General features: G+C 39.6%; 1 protein-coding gene across 7 annotated transcripts in view; it reads right to left on the minus strand.

The window, feature by feature from the left end:
* The window catches only part of RARB (retinoic acid receptor beta), a 779,733-nt gene that overhangs the window by 158,859 nt on the left and 601,579 nt on the right, over nt 1-19,295 (minus strand). The window contains exon 1 of one of the 7 annotated variants that reach the window (XM_002814000.6): nt 9,428-10,161. The exons of 5 other annotated variants lie outside the window; for them this stretch is intronic. In XM_002814000.6, coding sequence (XP_002814046.2) covers nt 9,428-9,584 — 157 coding nt within the window. In that variant the 5' untranslated portion in view covers nt 9,585-10,161. Of the gene's footprint in view, nt 1-9,427; nt 10,162-19,295 lie in introns of those variants that run through there. One more of the 7 variants, XM_024244250.3, reaches the window with a different exon arrangement.

Consider the following 19,295-nt stretch of genomic DNA (forward strand, 5'->3'; position numbering starts at 1 on the left):
GGGTCTAGGCTTTAAGAGGACTGGGAGCCTCTGCTGCCTCCTTCCTGGAAGGCTCACTCTCGAAACGCTCTCTCTCGGAATATTGCTGCCATGCTGTGACATGCACAAGTCACATGCAGATCCCGTAGAGCTCTCACTGACAACCAACATCCACCGCCAGCCTTGAGAGGGAGACTTTTTGGATTTCCAGCCCAATTTAGCCCTGGATGATTCAGCCCCAGCTGACAGCATGCAGAGCAGAGGGTCTGCCCAGCGGAGCTCAACCCATCCACAGAATAATGTCATAATAAATTGTTAGACCAGGAAGTTTTGGGATGGTTTGTTACACAGGAATAAGTCACAGAAATCATAGAGAAATAAGTGATTTTTAAAAATCCAATAGGATCAAACCCATACCCAAGGAACATGATTACTTAACAAGCTCCAGAAACATCCATATGAAAGTCTTCAAGAAGCTAGTTTGGAAGGTGTGCACTTATTCCACTGTTTAAGATAGGTTTAGACTCCTTTGTGAACTACTTTTAGAGATGATCTATGAGGCCTACACACAGAAAAACTTCACGCCTGCTCCACTGTGACAAAAATGTATAATTCACTTGATCACCCACCATATAAACCAGCTGTGGTTCTTGGCAGTTCTTAGTTCTTTCCATTATCAATCTCAGGTTCAAAGACATGAGGAGATTTTTGGGTTTGTTATAAGGGGGTTATGTGACAATGACTTGTGTACACAAGTTCTTCCCATTATATCATGAGTTCAGAGGGAGAAGGGACAGTGTCTGATTCATCTTGGTGTCCCCCACAGATCACATCAAGGAGCCTGGCACATGGCAGACACCCAAGAGCCATTTGTTGAATGGCACATTGCAAAAACTAATCCATCAATGAGCAATAAAAATGTACTGTGCCACGACAGCATCTTTGGGCTAAGTGTATTGTGACAACTTTGAAGGTGACAATGCTCACTTGTAAAAGTCAATCATTTGCAAGAAATCTGGGGATCTGGTAAATGGATGCCCCTGAATCAGGCCACAGTGCTACCTGACAAACAGAAAGGACTGCCACCTAGGTTATGAGTTATAGACCGAGGGATCATTTCACCAAAGAAAAGAGATACCCAATTTAGATATGACCAAAAAAAAAAAAAAAAAAGTTTGCTATTAGCAAAGGCACGTAAGCCACAGGTGTCATGCCAAAATCAGGGCAGAAGACCTACCTGGTGACTTCCATATGTTTTCAAGACAAGAATAGAATCTTAATTTACATGATCTCTAATCCTCCTACAGATCCTGCAATGTAGACACTATTATTCCCATTTCATAGCTGTAGAAACCGATCCTGTGTCAAGGAAGTCTACTTGCATTATCTTGGACCATCAGGCCATGATGAGGAAGCAGAGGTGGAGAGATGCATGGAAGGGTAATTCTGAGAGGATTAGGGAGAAGCAGCAGTAAAACTCTTGGAAAGGGAGAACTTTTCACAGCCTCTGCTGAGTACAAGAAAATTATTATACTCCCTTCTCTAGAAAGCCTTTGAGGTACAGGTGATAGGATAAGCTCTGGAAGAGTATTCGCAACTTCTGCCCGAACTATAAGCCCAACATGGGTTTCTGGAAACTCTTGCCCGAGAAGTAGAGAGATGCCTTGTTCATCTGCATCCCCCAACTTTCCCTGCAAATCCAAACCTGTTCATCCTACCTCTAGTTCTTATTGTTTCCTCTGATAAGGAGGGCCCCAGTGAACAATTAAAGCTTCCAATAAATAATCTCTAAGCACATTCATTTGATTGACTGTTATTTGATACAGCAGTTAGTTTCAATGGGGCAGTTAATATTGATCACATAAAGTACTCCAGACAAACATGAAACAGTTCCAGAACTCCATGGATTATTACCCTTTATCTGCCAGTCATCTGGGTTACTTGTAATGGTCACGGAATTTAAAATCAATAATAACAATTAGTGTTCTGTACACCAAAACGGATGAATCATGTGAAATGGGTTTTCATATAAAATTAAAGGTAAAGCAAACCGATAGCATGGAAAAAAAGCTCTCTGAATTTCCAGTGCACATTTGGCAAGGCACTTTCACACGCAAATCCTCAAAACAGGCAGCAAGAGTGAAAGAAAGGTGTTCAGGAGATGTGGCCATAAAAAAGCATATGAAACCCCTGACGATCTTAATCCAAAAAGATGAAGCGTAAAAGATAAAAGTGATCAAAATGAGTTCTAACAAATGTAGTAAAATTAATGGAACTGGTAGTTTACTTCCTTGGAGATGTGTGTCTAGCTACCTTTTTCAGCTTTAAATTTGTAGGCATTAATCGTGATTTTTTTGGTAATAAAATGGCAACAATGGTATTTTAGTAGCTCCATGGCACCACTACTGTAATATAATGTATATATAATTAAAATGCAAAGCAACAGAGAAATGTTTCATCATTAAACTGTAACCAGTGCACTATGTGAAATCATCCATTCCAAAGACTTGTTTTTCATCAATTATTTGTTGTTTATCTGATGTAAATATAAAAAGGACTAATTAAAATATACGCCTTTTTATACAGCTTCTTGTCATTAAAGCCAATGAAAGCATTCTGAGGACCATAATGAAATAATTATGTTTGCCTTTAAGAATTCTCTTCAATAACACATGGCAGTACTGAGCTAAATTAAAACATCAGGAACTGAATTTCGCTGCCTCCATTTCCATTTTAGTTAATTAAACCCCCAAGCTTTCCAATAGACCAGACCCTAAAAAAATCTTTTGAAGCTGAAATGGCCTTCAGATCATCGGCCTTTTTATAATTATGGACTTTGATGACATGACAAAGGTACTGTAACCGTTGAAAGCTTTAATATTTTTGAGAAGACAAATTTATTACATGAGGTCTTCATTTGCTCTGGAAATGGGAAAAAAAATTGGGATGTGATCCAGATCTTCTCTCCCTAGTTAACTGATGCACTCATCTTATTTGTTCTTTTACCTACACATTATTTTGAATTTAGCTATTTTTTTGACTTGACAAAATTTTATTCTGTGATGAATAGTAATTTATCAACAACATAGCAAACATTCCACTAAATATGGGTCAAATTAGGACAGTGATTCTTTGTCAAATACTAAAACTTAAAAAATAAGAAGCTATCTTTAAGACAGCAGTGGACTGAGGAGAATCTGTGAATTTTAAGAAATAAAATCCTTCCGTTTGAATTTTCTCCTCCTCCAAACCTCAAATCAGATACTTTGGAAGGCAAAGAATAAAATAAAATGAAATTAAATCTGGGTTTAAGAGAAAGGGAAGAAGGAAAAAGGGGAGGAAAACTGCTAAGTGGTTTCAGGGCTGGTGAACGAAATGAAATAAAGGCAAATGAAATGGGTTTAGCAATGTTGTCATCTGATGCAGATGGGGGTGGGAACTTTGTACTTTCAAAAGTAAATACAAGCCTGGGCTCAGTGGCTCACGCCTGTAATCCCAGCACTTTGGGAGGCCGAGGTGGGCAGATCACGAGGTCAGGAGATTGAGACCATCCTGGCCAACATAGTGAAACCCCATCTCTACTAAAAATACAAAAATTAGCCAGGTGTGGTGGCGTGCGCCTGTAGTCCCAGCTACTCAGGAGGCTGAGGCAGGAGAGTCACTTGAATCTGGGAGGCAGAGGTTGCAGTAAGCCGAGATCACACCACTGCACTCCAGCCTTGGCAACAGGGCGAGACTCTGTCTCAAAAAAAAAAAAAAAAAAAAAAAAAAAAAAAAAAGAAAAAAATTAGGAGTACCAAGGATTAACTCTGACAACGTGCATTCCCTCAACGTTTTGTTCTATATGGAGAGTTGGCGAGGTTTGTGAGTGGATAATATTTGGTGATTGCTAGATAGACTGTCTAATGAGACCTCAGCAGTGAATTGTTGACAGCTGGGAAACAAATATCTATTCTATGACAATGTAAAATTACAATTATAATCTCAGAATCCACTTTTATTAAACTACTTTCTTCCTCCCAGTTTTTCTTTGTTCTCTTCAAACAAATCTGCTTTTGGAAATCAGGGACATCATCACCCACTATCACCCCTGTAAAAATCAGCTTTCTTCTTTCGCCCTCCCCTGAGCTGGTTCAGTTCTTCAGCTGCTGGGGGAGGCCTAGAGACTCCTGGAATCCCTGCGCCCTGACTAGAGGAAATGCTTGGCCAGGTTGAGTCGCCTTGCTGACGTCAGTTCCTGTTATCCTCGCCTTATCGCGCAGGGGGCAGAGAGTCTTATCTTACTAAATGGTCCCCTTGTAGCTCTCCCACCCTACAGGGCCAGAGAAAGAGCAAGTCAGCAGTTCCATTGCCTGTTTGAATTCCCATCTAAGAAGCTCTGAAAGCTCAAGACAAAATGCCAGTAGACTTAGGGTCTCCTGCTTCCTAGGTAGACAGAACTTTTGCAACTTTATTTTTCATTCATTTAAAGGGGTTTGGGGAGTAGGATGGGACAGAGATCATACTTTTTAATGATGGGGTAAGGAATCTGGGAATGAAAAGAGGAGAATTCAGGGCAACATACTGACTGATGAGGTTGTGTTATTAGATCTTACAGATGGGGCAGGTTATATCATCTCCTATTTAACAAGAGGTACTTAGGCCAAGCCACTTACAAGCAGGATACTGATAAATCTGAAACCTGAGTTAACTCTACTCTTCTCCCTCCATCACCCCAGCTCCAACTTTTAAGAGGAAGCTGGCAAAGGCTGATACAGATTTGTTCATAACAATTTAATTTAATTCTACTCCGTCCTCCCCACCCTGTCCACGCACACACAGGTGCTAGAGTGAGAACAACAGCCCAGTCCATTTTGCAAGGAATGCCTTCTATTCACAGATCTATAGTTTGCTACGAAAGGAATTCAAGTTCATAAGAATGACCCAGAAACACAAGGCGATCTTCAGACATAATGAAAAAATTAAGCTGTGAGAGCTCTACTTATAGACTATAGAATCCAAACAAAGATTTTCTGTGCCACTCCTGGGTTCAAGGGGCAGCCTAGGAGATGTTGTAATATTAAATATCTGGCATATTTCAATGATTTATGTGGGAACTGTGCAGGATATTTGAAAGTGGGTTATTCTAGAAAATCAGAGGTATATGATTGTCATAACTACCCTGTAATTTGAAAGGTAAGATTCTATCTACATTAATATCTTTGGAAAGGTTTTCAGCCAAGATTTTTCTGATTAACCTTCATCAAAAACTCCCATTTCTGAAATAATATATTTAATTGATAGTTAACTGAATTTATATTAGAACATTTAAAGTATAAAAATGTCATTTAAGGATAAATTTATGGCACTTACACATAACTCAAACTCTATAAAAGATTCTAAGATGTTCTAAAATGAACATTGCATTTATTGTTAAAATCCTGTGCGACTTGAAAAGAGTTTTGTATTTTGCATCTTGGTTTTTAAATCTCCATCTTCTGCCCAAAGAGTAACTTAAAATTCTCAGCTTTTTCTAAATTATTGATTTAAAAAATTATATATTCCTTGAGAGTAGAATTTATAATCTTTGTTATTTATCATGTATTTCCCTTCTCAGATAGAGTTTAATGATATTTGTGGAATGTGTAAAGGAGAAAACAGGTTTTCTTTCTTTTTCAGCCACCTCAGGGCTTAACATATGTTGAAGGTAAATTATAAGCATCTGATATCCAGAAGAACTTTTTTTTATTCTTATGCTTTAGAGAAAAGTGCATAACAATACCCTCGGTTGTATATATCAGCGCCAGGCTTCTAGAACTGAGAAGGAAACTTCTGATTGAGGTCAGCTAGCCTATCAGAAATAGCCATTCTGGTCATTTATCTATTAAGGAAAAAAGACCTGATTCAATGCAAGGGCTTTACATTATTGGCTGGCAAATCAAATTCTAACTAGAGCTTCCAAATCAATTCCATAGCTTAAGTTTAGGCAAACAGATGTCTACATTTCTACTGTTTTAGTTTTTTGAATCCATCCTTTTCTGGCAATAAAATTTAAACGCATGCTTTTTCTTTTCTAAGTTGCACATCAATACTCACTCCCTTGTCAAACGTACCAATTTATCTAATATTCACAATATGATTTCTTTTTTTCTACAAGGAAGGAAAACTTTGTGAATCTTTCACTTGTTTTTGAACAACCCACAGCCGTGCCTGTACTCTCTTTGCGATTTAAGGAAAAGTCCCTCTTTTTCTCTTCTTTCTGATGGTATTAGTTACCACCGTCATGTGTCCGAGAAGCAGAAAATTATGTCCTACTTTAGAAAAACAATTGGGCCTTTTCACTGAAATATTTATTCAAAACCCCATTCAATTCATACGGTGGCTGTCAGTCTTTATTTAGTCTTTCTTTCAGAGGGTATCTTTGATTTTGCCACTTTGACCCCAATTTATATCTCACTAGGAGAGGATTTAGATACTGTTTAATACTTAAAATTTGGGTCCCAGGGCTTTGAAAAGAGGCCTTTTCTCATTCCCTAATCAAACATCACTACTGTTTGTTTTAAAAATAATTTCTTCTCATTAATGGGCAAAGTCCTATTTCAAAAAGAAAATATTTTTTTCTTTTTCCTTTTGATGTGTTGAGTAGGGAGAAAAGACAGGGAAAAAGGCCAAGAATTTGTCACACTCGTTATTTCACCAAAGCAACTATATTTAGACCACAAAATATTAAGATTTATCCTATACCCACTGAGCAATTAATGTTGAAAACATCTGGAGCCGCCTAAAACCAAGATAATCCTGGAGGCATCTGAACAGAAATTTAGTGACTCCTATACCTTCCAGGGGCAGTCGTCAATCGTAATATTTAGACCACATTCCCTTAGTAGTCCCCTAATCCTGACTTTGAATGCTTATAACAAGCAATTCACAGACACTACTACAAATGGCAGCTGGCTGGCGTATCATTTTTCTGTCTTTAAAATTAAAAAGAAAATAAAGGGAATGTTTTAACACCTTTCAAAGTGAGCTTGTGGCGGTGTGCTCCATGTTCAAAGGTCTTACTTTATTTACTATGCATACACACACACACCATAAAAAAAATCTCAAAGCAGAAAATAGTTTTGGTTGGAATTTAGTACTTTTTCTTCTTTGCCCACTGTTTCCTCTGTGTTAAAAGCAAAAACAGATCTGCTTCTCGTCAAAATAGCCATTAAGTAAGATGGAAAAGGTTGTGGTTATGTTCTTACTTACACAAACGTAGCCCTAATATGCTTTTATTTCAAAAGCCCTAACTAGCTATACCACCCTGAACCAAACACTGCGTGGCACAAGACATTTGTTAGAATCTTTAAAAAAAAAAAAAGTTTTAGTTTTATTTATGCTAAAAAAAAAAAAAAACTTAATCTCTGGAACAACTGACCATCATAAAGTGGTTTATGGAGGGTAAAGCAACTCTGCAAGGGCACAAACAATATTTACATTTTATTCATTTAACCTAAAGTTGGGGTGTGGGATTCAAACTCTTGTGAAACTGACCACAATAAGAACTAATTGCCCTGCTTACAAAAATAAGACACTGGAATTTCTGAAATCCCTTTGTCAAATGCCTTTATTTACTTTGTCTAATGCAAGTTTCTTTGATTAGCTAAACTTTGCTGTTATCAACACTTCTTGCTTATCGGCTAGTTTTAGGCAAATGACACATTCACCGCTCGCTCTCCCTAGATAAAGCAAATCCCTTGTTTAACTTGTCCAAGAACAAACAAAGCTTTTCCCCCTACTCTTACAACTTAATAGGCATGTTTGGAGGGTTAATTACCAAAGGAAGAATGTCTACATGTAAAAACTCTATTAGGTCTAATAACTTCTGGCGAGGATCCTGAGCATTTTTTTTCCTTCTGTTAAAAAACATGTTTCATTACAACTTTCTCTAACAAGAAAAAGTTTCAGAGAGCCCCAGTTCCCTGGGATTCCAGCAGAAATTGTTCATACTGTTTTAATTGCTGCAAAGAGGACCGGTCTGAAAGGTCTCTTCTTGGATTAGAAAATTATTTTGTAACACTCCAGTTTCTTTGAGTTCTCCAGAAATAAAATAGGCACCAAAGAAGAAAAGGCATTTGGGGAGCAGCTGAAGATTAAGGCGCCTTCTGAAAACGATATTCTTTTTGCCCTGCTTATGGCTCTACAAAATGTTAAGTCAGACAGCCAGGCTGTTGGCATCAAATGGTTATTGATTTTTCAGCTACAAACCTGTTGATTTCCCGGCCCAAGAAGCAAGTCTTTATTCTTAAGGAAAAGTTTCAGAGCGGGCGATTTAAATCCTGTCATTGTCCCCTCTCCCCTTTTTCTTCTCTCTTTAGATAAGCCACCATGTTATTAGGAAAACTCAATTTCTTCCAGTTAAACTTTGACCTCTTTGAAAACAAAGATTTAAAATGTCATTTTCAGGCTAATGCTCCAATGAATTGTCAAATAAAGTACTAAAAACATTTTGATAGATAGCTGAGCCATTTATCTAAATCACTGTCAGGGTGGCGAAGCATCCTGCAGGCTCCCACTACAGCCACCCGAAGGTGGGATTTTCTGGGACTCCTGATCATTTCTCAAGCCTGCAGCCAGGCTACTGTTGACCAGATGCGTACCTCAGCACTGTGTCAGCATCAGATAACAAAATAGTCGATATTTTTTTTTTAAATTGGGCTACCCCACTCATATTTCCTTTCCTTTAACTGATGTCCACGTTCCGGGCTGAATTGCAAGATATGGAAATAATGGATGGCTCAATCCAAGGGGTGTTCATTGCCAGTAGTTTTCTAGCAAAACAGCAACTTCTTAGACCAACAAAGTGACTCGGAAAGGTGGCAGCAGGGTCAATGCTAAGAAATATTGCCTTTCCTTAGCAAGGAAAACATTGGAAGCGGCAGCTTGAACTGGTGGTTTATGAACTTCGGGAGCAGCAGCCACCTTAATTAAACTAAATTCCTTTCAAGGAAAATGTCATATTTTAATTACTTTGAACTGTTGGAATACACAAGGGGTGGGGGGACCTATACAACTAGTAGCTAATCCAAAGAAAAGCAAAGTTAAATTCCACTCTGCACACATTTTAGTAAAAACTGCAAAATGTGTCAAATTGCCCTACTTGAAGAATGTTTTAAAGTCTTGTGGTCACCGTCTACTCCCCACCCCCCACATTTTTATGCATATTTTAAAAACTGTTTTCAAGAGACTATAAGGTTGGTAAGGAGAGGAGCATGGGGGCGGGAGGGGTTATTTGGGAAGAAAACATCTAACAGGAAATTTTCAGCAAAGGGAATCAATATGCATGCCAGCATATCACACCCCTTCAGCGTTAAATCATTAAATCCTTTGTCTTGCTACCAATGCAGTTTATTTCCAATGTCTTTATTGCATGCAAGAGAGACAATTTTTTTTTTCTTGGTAGAAGAAGGGAAAAAAATAAACCTACATTGAGCAGTGTGCCGATGCTGCCATTCGGTTTGGGTCAATCCACTGAAGCATGCTTTGAGAGCTTTCTCCTGGAGCATGCAGGAAGACGGACTCGCAGTGTAGAAATCCAGGATTTGCCCAGGACTCACTGACAGAACATCCATACAGTCAAACATGATCTCCCCTGCACCGAATGTCTGCAAAAGTGCTTATCCTCTAGGTGTGGAGGCAAATGGCATAGAAAAGTCCACCCAACTCCATCAAACTCTGCCCCTTTTTTGGCACGTAGGCTGTTGGTCTTTTTCCCAGCCCCGAATCATGAATTATGACAGACAAGCCAGCTAAAAGCCTGTAATTGATCCAAATGATCATTTACCATTTTCCAGGCTTGCTCGGCCAATCCAGCCGGGGCGGGGGGTTCCCAGAAAGATCCCAAGTTCTCCTTCCAAGTAAATGCTTGCAAAAAGCCTTCCGAATGCGTTCCGGATCCTACCCCGACGGTGCCCAGACAAACCCTGCTCGGATCGCTCGCGTTCTCGGCATCCCAGTCCTCAAACAGCTCGCATGGGGGAATTCTGGTCCCCCCTTTGGCAAAGAATAGACCCTCCTGCCTCTGAACAGCTCACTTCCTACTACTTCTGTCACACAGAATGAAAGATTGAATTGCCTAATATATGCGAGTGAACTTTCGGTGAACCCTACCCGGGCTGCTAACCTTCAAATGACCCAACTAGTCTGACATCACCAACTCCCAGGATTCTCACAGAGCTTAAAAACTCCCAGCAGCCCTGCAAAAGCAGACAGCCAGAGAGGCAGGCAGCGAGCGCACAAGCCGGCGCTTTCTTTCCTATTTCTCACCTTAAAAACAATACAAGAGGTGCTTTTAAAACGATCAGGGGAGGAGCCGGGATGCTGCTCCTGGCTCACGTTGAGCACCAACTTCTCTTCCTTTACGCCTTTTTATTTGTGGCGGCTTAGCTTGGAAAGCAGTGTTCCCCCCGCGCCCGCTCGCCTCCCGCCCACCGCCTCGCCCCCCAGCCCACACTTTAAATTCCTCTGTGCGCCTTTCTGTCTGTTAAATTCCTTATAACTTATGTATTTTTCCACTCCAGAAAAAGCACATGCAAGCCCTAAACTGTAGAACAGAGAATGGCTACCCCTTGGGAAAGGCTTGGGTTGGGAAACTTTCCATTCCACAGTCTTTTTCTCTTTCTCCCTCTTGCAAGCCCCTGGCTGAAGTGACTGCATTCGTTTGCTCTGCAATCCAGCTTTCGAGATTCATTTACTTTGAAAAATCCTCTCCAGGTTCTATGCAGCATATAGAGTAGTCAAGAATTAGTTACTCCTGTCCCAAACACAGAGCCACACAGAAAATGAGATTTCAGATCTAGACTTGAAAAAACAATATAGTGGTCAAGAGCATGGATTAGGGAATCAAACTGAACTAGATTCCAATTCCAGGTCTGCCACTTACCAGCGGCGTGTTCTGGGATAAGTATTTAACTTCTTCGGGCTTCAGTTTCCTCACCTGTAAAATGGGCATATAATACTACCCACCTCGGTGGTAACCGGGAGGACAGAAATAACACTTGTACGGTGCTGGGTAGATAATCATGGAACAAATGTTAGCTGTGTCTCATCCTCATGTTGTTCAACTGGGGAAACAACAGCCCGGGGAGATGAGACCTACCCAAGGTCACACAGCTCAGAGCTGTGACTAGCACCCAGCTCCCTGGGATCAAAATCCAATGTGAAAATTACTTGCCTGTTCCCACATCCTTGCACCCCAAATAGCCATGTTGGTTGCCTCTCTCATCATACACCTACACACATCCCACCACATAATTAAACACATATTTTGTAAAATGGTTTAAATATGACAGTTTTATATTTTGAAGGACCAGTTTTCTCTCATTCCAGCCCCTGCCCAATCCTTTTAGTAAAATACAGTAATTTTAAGGGAAAATGATTTTTTAGATCTCTCACACTGACCCAACCTACAGGAAGAAGAGTCTTTCCAGCCAGTCCTAAAACACTGAGAAGGATAGATGCAGTATTTACAAATAAACCCAGCCGGATGGAGAGCTTTAAAAGGGAGAGCCAATCTACCCTGCAGCCATTTTGCACAACTTGTTTAAGGGATGCAACATACATCAAAGAAAGGAAACTCTGGGGAGGAATTAAAACACCCTCTCTTTTCCACTGCCTCTCTAGCATTTACTTGTAATTCTCCCACAAAACAGGGCAGGCAAGTGGGTAGGCAGGGAGGGAGTCTCCTTGCCCAACGCAGGGAAGAGCACTGCTCCAGTCTCCTTTTTGTGGATAGTGTTGGAATGTGCACTGGCATCTGGGCCTTTTAAAAGCCTGTCAGGGGGCACCCCACCCCATGCTGAAACACTGCCCTGTCTAGTGGAGTTGCTAAGTGGCACTTGTGGTGTAACATGAAAAGTATGCATCGCACACACTTACCAAGTCAAAGATCCTTTTATGAAGGTACATTAAAACAATTTTCAGCCCAGCAAGCTCAGTTCTTGCTATTGAAAAGTTCAGGACAATAAAGGGGTGAGATTTTTGCTGAATCTGTGTTTGTTATTTTTTGCCCCTCTCTTCTGTCTTTTATATGGCCATCATTTTGTAACAGAGACTTATTATAAGAAACCCTTTAACTACAAAGAAAACACACATTTTAAGCAAGGGAACACAGAGGAATTTACAAAACATTTAACACACTGTCATTAAGGTAGTTGTAAAGATACACAAAGCACTACATTATGTGCCAATTTCTACTTGGTCCATGAGGCTTATGGCTGCAAATGCTTATTTAAGGTCCTTAGAGTTCCTTGGAAACTGAGTTCATTTTTACCGGATAACGGAGGTGGATGAAAAGTTGTTAGACAAGAGAAGAGGAAACAGCTATATTGAAAGTACAGCAGGAGAAACTTAAGTTAGAGATGAGAAACATGGCATCAGTGGCAGGTATGTGTGTACAGGGATCTGTTATCCAGGGGAGGCTGCTGCACATTCTTGCTTAACATTTTTTCAAAGAGTAGAGATGCACTGGTCCCAGGGAAGTGAAGATGCAGATGGGTGTCCTCAAAATTCTGTTCATTCTCATTTCTTAAGCTATGGAATCAGCCTCATTGAGCGAGACCACTGCTTCCAAATTTCTCACCTCTATACTATATCATTGCACAAAAATAACAACATTAGTGTGTCTCTCTCTGTGTGTGGTAAAGGTTGGGCGACTCGATGTTTTGTTTCTTTGTGCAAGAAAATGTAAAATATATAATTACCTTGAAGTGCTCAACTGAGAAATGAACTTGGGCCTTGAAATGAATAATCAGTATTTAAATCCCCATGAAAGGAATAGTATGAGTTTCTTATAATATGACAATATTCGCTAGTCAATTAATCATTCCTCATCATGAATTAATTATGCTGATAGCAATAATTAGCGCTATTACTTAATCCAAGTATTAATTTATAAAACAGACCCATGATTTAGCCACATGCTAATTATTTCTTCATCACTAAATGCTTACACTTCTTGAAAACTTGATTCTGTCTCCAAATTCTTCATTTTAAGTAAAATGAAGGAAAGATACACAAATAAGCCATAATTCTTTAAATACAGATCCATGTACTATAAAGATTAATGAGTAGGGTAGAAAGTGAAAAATAGGCCGATTTGTCCATAATGAAATGTAAACTACTGACACCCATTTTAAACATTAGCCACAGGGTTGGAAGAAACTTTCCCAAATATCTTCTTGTTACGGCATAAAATAACATTCTGATATGTGTCATCTCTATTTTCTTTGTGTTTGATCAATGATCTAATAAATGTATTTCCAACCAACAAGCAAACAAAAAGTGAAAAACAAAAAGCAAAACTTTGAGAGCAAAATCCATTTTGTTTCAGAGTAACTGTATATTTGTCAGTGTGACACAGCACATTTGAAACCCATAATCATAAAACAAAAATTTATAGCCAGGGTTCAGGGTCTACATCTGTTTCTCTGGTTTTCGTACAGCAATTACCCACTGGACAATCCAGAAAGAAACACCATGAATCATGCTCTGCAAACATGTTTGAACTGGAGAGTTTTCTGAAGAAAGAGCAGTCGTGTCTGTGCACCAGTATTGCAGCCGGCTGTGTTCAAAATTGGGCTAATACCTTGTGATGTCTAAATAAGAAGATTTTCAGAGGCGCAGACATATTCCCCCCACCACAGGCGCAGACATGCAGAGTGCAGGCAGACACAGGCACAGGGCTGGGGGAGGTGGACGCTGATTGTTTTAAAGACATGCCCACCTCTTTCATGTTGTTTTGGCTTTTTATTTGTTTGTTTTTTAAATTTTTTCCCTGTTAATCCCCTCTTGCCACAGTTCTGCCAGAAGAATAAATGGCTAGTACTGAGTGACTTGTGTGTTCCAGCAGGGAAGCCAAGGCAGAGATGTTGGCAGCACGAGGCAAGTATGAGGCTGTTCCCAGGGCTTCCATACTAGCAGGCAGAGCTGCTTTTGTGTTGGAGGGGAGCGGGGGAAGTTCTAACAGTAATACACATGGAAACTTTGCTTCTGGCCCTTCACTATGAACAACTGCTCACATAACAGGACTGTTGATGTTCGTGGATCTTATACCAAAAGACACCAATGCACTTTCCAAATGAACTTGCAAGGTGGCTCTGGGCATGAGTATAGAGACTTCTTAGAAACCCTAGAAACACATCTTCTTCAAAAATGTCTTTTTACTTTGAGTGTTGGCCACCGTGTCCTTCATTTGGCTCCTTTCTCTTCAGCTTTTTCAGACTTTCCTCCACAAAGTCTTCCTACTTGGTTACACACAAATATTGTTCTCCCAAGACAAGGGCATACTTTTCTTTTTCCACATTTCTGAATTATCTTCTTTAGTGCTTCTGTGCTTTCTGCTGTCGATGACTCATAAAGACAGCTCTTCATGCCCAACAGTTTCAGCTGGTTCAAACTTGAAAGTTAAATACAACCCCTGCTGAATGCCTCAGTACTGAGCAGTGAGCTGCAAACCATCTCTTAGCTGACTGTCACTGCTGGTGGCATTGTCTCAACATTAGTTTTGGGGAGACCTATCTTTGGCTATTTCATCTTGTTTACATTTCCCTTTTAAAATCTAGATCTTTACTCTTTTTTTTCCTTTTTTAAAATTTTATTTTCACATTTTCCATCACTCCCTATAAATCTAGATTTAAGTAATACATGCTCATAAAAATTCAAAGTCTAGTCCAAAAGATATAAAGTGAAAAGTAAAAGTCCTCTATATGTATTCATTAAATGTTGAATACCTACCATGTGCCAGGCATCTTAATTGGTGCTGGGCATATATTTGTGTATTTTTTTGGGATTGTGTGTGGGGGGGTGCTGTTTGTTGCTATTATACCAGTATGGTCTTATGATACATATTGCTCTGCAACATTTTTGAATTTAGCAATATTTCTTGAACATCCCCTCAAAATAAATAATACATATAGAACTAGCTCATTTAAAAAATAAGTTAGAATCTCTTTACATCAATGCATTGTATTTCATTTAACCAATGGCCAGCTGTTAAGACATTTAGGTTGTTTCTACTTTTTTAGTACTATTAAGTTAGTGCAAAGAAGCCCTGTGGGCATGTGCACCAATACATCTGCTGGATAAAATTCTAGTAGCGGTATTACCAGAACAAGGATTATGAGCATCTTAAAATTTGATGGATGCACAAAATTGTACTCCAAAACAGTTATGTGAATATATGTTCCCCTTTTGTTCTAAAACAGGGGTCAGCAAACATTTTCTGTATGAGGCCATTGGAAATATTTTAGGCTTTGCAGGCTATACAGTCTCTGTTGCAACTGCTCAACTATGCCATTGTAGTATAAAGGAGCCATAGACTGTATAATAAATTAATGGGCATGTATGTACTTAATAAAACTTAATTTACAAAAACTGATAGTGGACTAGGATTTGCTCATGGGCTGTAGTTTGTCCACCTCTGTTCTAAACCAACATTTAACAATTTCACGGAATTCTACATTGCCTTGTCTGTATCCTTATAAAACCTAGCTATATACATTTGGGGTTTGTTAACACTTTAATTTTCCTTCCCTTTTAAAAGCTTAATTCAGTTTCAAATTGTGTATCTCATGAAGAATAATATGGCTCTTTTATTATATTATTCATCTAGAATGCATTATATTACTTCATCCAGAATCATCTTTCTTTCTCTCTTGGCTGGTGATTTCTCACTTTTCTACCTTATTGTCTTCATTTCCTTCTATAATAAGGAGTTTTGGATAACATCTCTGCCTTCAAAATGTGTGCAGATGCCCCTGTTCTTCCACTATTAAACCCTTCTTTAAAATCCATTATTTCCACGAACACCCCACCTCAGTCCCATATATGATGGCAACATTTGAGAGATGGAAAATGTAATGGTGACTCCTGAGAATACATGCCAATGGCACTACCATGCTACAGCTTGCTTGTGACTTCCCTATGCTATTCCACATGAATTTTGTCTTATCTCAATACATCTTCCAATAAGCTAAGATTAGATGTGCCACTTACTTGACAGAGTGCTTAGAAGAACAGCTAGACTCTTTTCAAGGATGGAAGGAAGCACAAAGGATTCTAAGAGTGCTTTGCAATTATTTCATGTTAATATTATTAATAAAGGATAATGTCTACAACTGAGATGCCTGCCTTAATTCCTAGTTCAGCACTTCATTTTTTGAGATCATATGTATGAACAGAAACTATTAGTCGGCTTTTAAACTCTGCTATTTAAACTAATTAAAATTAAACAATTAAAAACGAGTTCTCAGTCACATTAACCATATTTCAAGGGTGCAACAGCCTCATATGACTGGTGGCTATCACATTAATAGGACAGTGCAGACATAGAAGGTTTCCATCATTGCAGAAAGTTCTATTGCAGCATAGTGCTCTCAAAGGTCAGCTTAATGATTAGAAAGGCAGTGTAACATGGTAGGTGGGGCCACAGAGTTTAGACACTGCCTGTGTTTAAACCCCAGCTTTGCTTCTTACTAGCTGTCTGGCTAGGCAAAGTTACTTAACTTCTACATTCTCTCACCTGCAAAATGTAGATATTAATGGTACCTACGTCAAAGAGTTGTGGTAAAGATTAAATGAGGTAATACAAGTACTTAGGAAATGTCAGTGCAAGGCCGGGCACAGTGGCTCACGCCTGTAATCCCAGGACTCTGGGAGGCCCAGGCAGGAGGATCACAAGGTCAGGAGATTGAGACCATCACAGTGAAACGCAGTCTCTACTAAAAATACAAAAAAAATTAGCCGGGCATGGTGGCACGCACCTGTAATCCCAGCTATGCGGGAGGCTGAGGCGGGAGAATTGCTAGAACCTGGGAGGTGGAAGTTGCAGTGAGCCGAGATTGCACCGCCGCACTCCAGCCTAGACAACACAGCAAGACTCTGTCTCAAAAAAAAAAGAAGAAGAAGAAATGTTGGTGCAATGTCTGCAAGGAGAAAATGAAGTCAGGCACATATTGCTCAATACTACTCAAATACTATCTGTACCAGAGAATCTTCTGTCAGAGTAGTCATTTTCAACCAGAATGCACATTTCAGGCTGCAGGTGGAGGGGGTAGGGGCTGCAAATATGTAATTAGGGCAAGTTCTCTAAGAGAATTTGCTGCATATACCTAGTTAAGTACTACCACACTGAAGCATTTTTATATTTATATATACTATAAAGGAAGATGGTTTCTTTCATTTCACAAAGCATACACTGAGTCAGAATGACCATGAAATAATTGGCAAGCCCCACCCTGCTGCCCCTGTGGAAGACAGGAAATAGATCATAATAGATCATATGACTCGGGTTTTTTTTGTTTTTTTTTGCATAAGTGGTATTGAGCCTCAGCACCTTAGGGCTGATTATAAGTTAATTAAATGGCAAAGGCATTGCATAAGATGGAAGACTTGCATTATTAATCTATCTTGTGTTATCATCTGTTATCTTTCCATCCATCCATCCATCCATTCACCTACCCATTCATCTACCTGATATCCACCCATCCCTCCATTTACTCATCCATCCATCAATCCATCCACCCTTCTAGTTATCCATACATCCACTTGCTCATATACCCATCTACCTATCCACCCATCCATTCATTCTCTGATCCATCATCAACCCATGACCTAACCCCCAAAGGTGATGAAGCAGAGTATGGCTTTTTGCAGACAATATATAAAGCAGTGAGAGGGACAAAAGTAAAACTTCTCAGATCATGCATGTATCTTTCTCTAGAATCCTTGAAAAGAATTTTCTGATGAAATGTGCTGGCAGAAATAAGGTCAAAGGCATTGGCCACTGGAGATTTCAGTTAAACAGGTTTGATAAATCAGGTTGTGGCTGGAGAGCCCCTTAGATCTAACTCTGATCTTTAAGAGCATCCCAGGATTTGAAATGCTAATGAAGCCAAGTTCTATTAGCAACACAAAAGTTTCTGACTCTGAGGGAAAGCTAAAAGCCCAAAGGAATTTCCTTCAGATTCTACAGGGAAAGGGAATGTAAAAAGTACAAACACATCAGAGGGGCAGTTGGAGAGGGAATGGAGTTTAAATTCATCCTAGTGTCTGACAGAGAAAAAGGCAAATAAAAAGCTCAATGTGATTGAGTGGGAATTGTCAGGGTAACATAAAGCCAGATAGAAATGCCTGTGAAATTTCTGTTGGAGAAACAAAGATATGCATAAAAGCACATTACACACACACACACACACACACACACACACACACACATAATGTGAATACAATGTTAAGTATTTTTGGTTAAAAAAAATAGTTTTTCTCTCTTCTTTCAAACATCACGGTATAAACCCACCTTCTCAACATCTACTCAACCAAGAGCTTCGAAAGCTTCTCTTGGAGAAGATATCATGGTGGCTTCCAAAATTAGTTTTTTGCATTTTGTTATTGTTTACTTGATGAAGTTACAGTTGCTTCAAAAAAAGATAAGCAAAGATAATTCGGAAGGCAACAGTTTCAAAATGTAAGGTAACACATAAGCATGGGAGGTAAAGAAAGGGAAAGAATAGACAGAAATATCAAATACTTTCCCTCTCTGTTTAAGCAAAATGCAATGCTAAAATGTAGGATCTGCTGCAGTGATTCCCAAGGCACGGTGATTCCAGGGCTTCACACCCAGAGCTACCTCACACAAATTTCTGGGGTTGGGGGTCTATTCAGTTGCATTTAAATCAAGGTCCTCGGGCTTTCATTCTGCACACTACATTGTCAGACTCTCTGAGCTGATGGAACATTCCACTTGGTGAACACCAAGGCACCAGAGAACCTTTAGAGAACTTGGTATGACAGATACTGTCTCCTTTGACCAAAGCTTTAGTCAGGCTCCTTTCATTCCTCTGCTTGAGGAGGCCCAAGTTTGGGCTTCCTGTCTAACTTTGCAGAATCCAGTTTGAGCCAGAATCTTGCTAAGGCAGCTTAGGGAAAATCCCTCACTCTTGGTAGTGATAGGAATCAGAACATGCTACCCCAATATATGGCACTTTGGCATTTGAGTAAACAGTAGAACAGGAAGGTCACTCTCAGTTTCCCCTTGCCCTTCTCCCCTGAAGCAGGTCATCAGACACTCATGTCAGAGATGCCCTCCCTGTATACATAAGAAAGGAACATCGTTGTCTCTGAAGACACAGGGACATAGAGCACCATCTAAATAGATAGGCCTTGCTAAATTCCCCCCAGTTTATTACTATTGGATTATGCCCCTTTGGCCAATCGTACTTCTGCGTGACTGCTCACTCTTCATTAAACTTAGCAAAAAAAAATACACAGGCTTACCTATTTCTTTGGGTCTTCATTTC

The sequence above is a fragment of the Pongo abelii genome, chromosome 2, assembly GCF_028885655.2.
Source record: "Pongo abelii isolate AG06213 chromosome 2, NHGRI_mPonAbe1-v2.0_pri, whole genome shotgun sequence".
In the NCBI taxonomy this organism is placed as follows: domain Eukaryota; kingdom Metazoa; phylum Chordata; class Mammalia; order Primates; family Hominidae; genus Pongo; species Pongo abelii.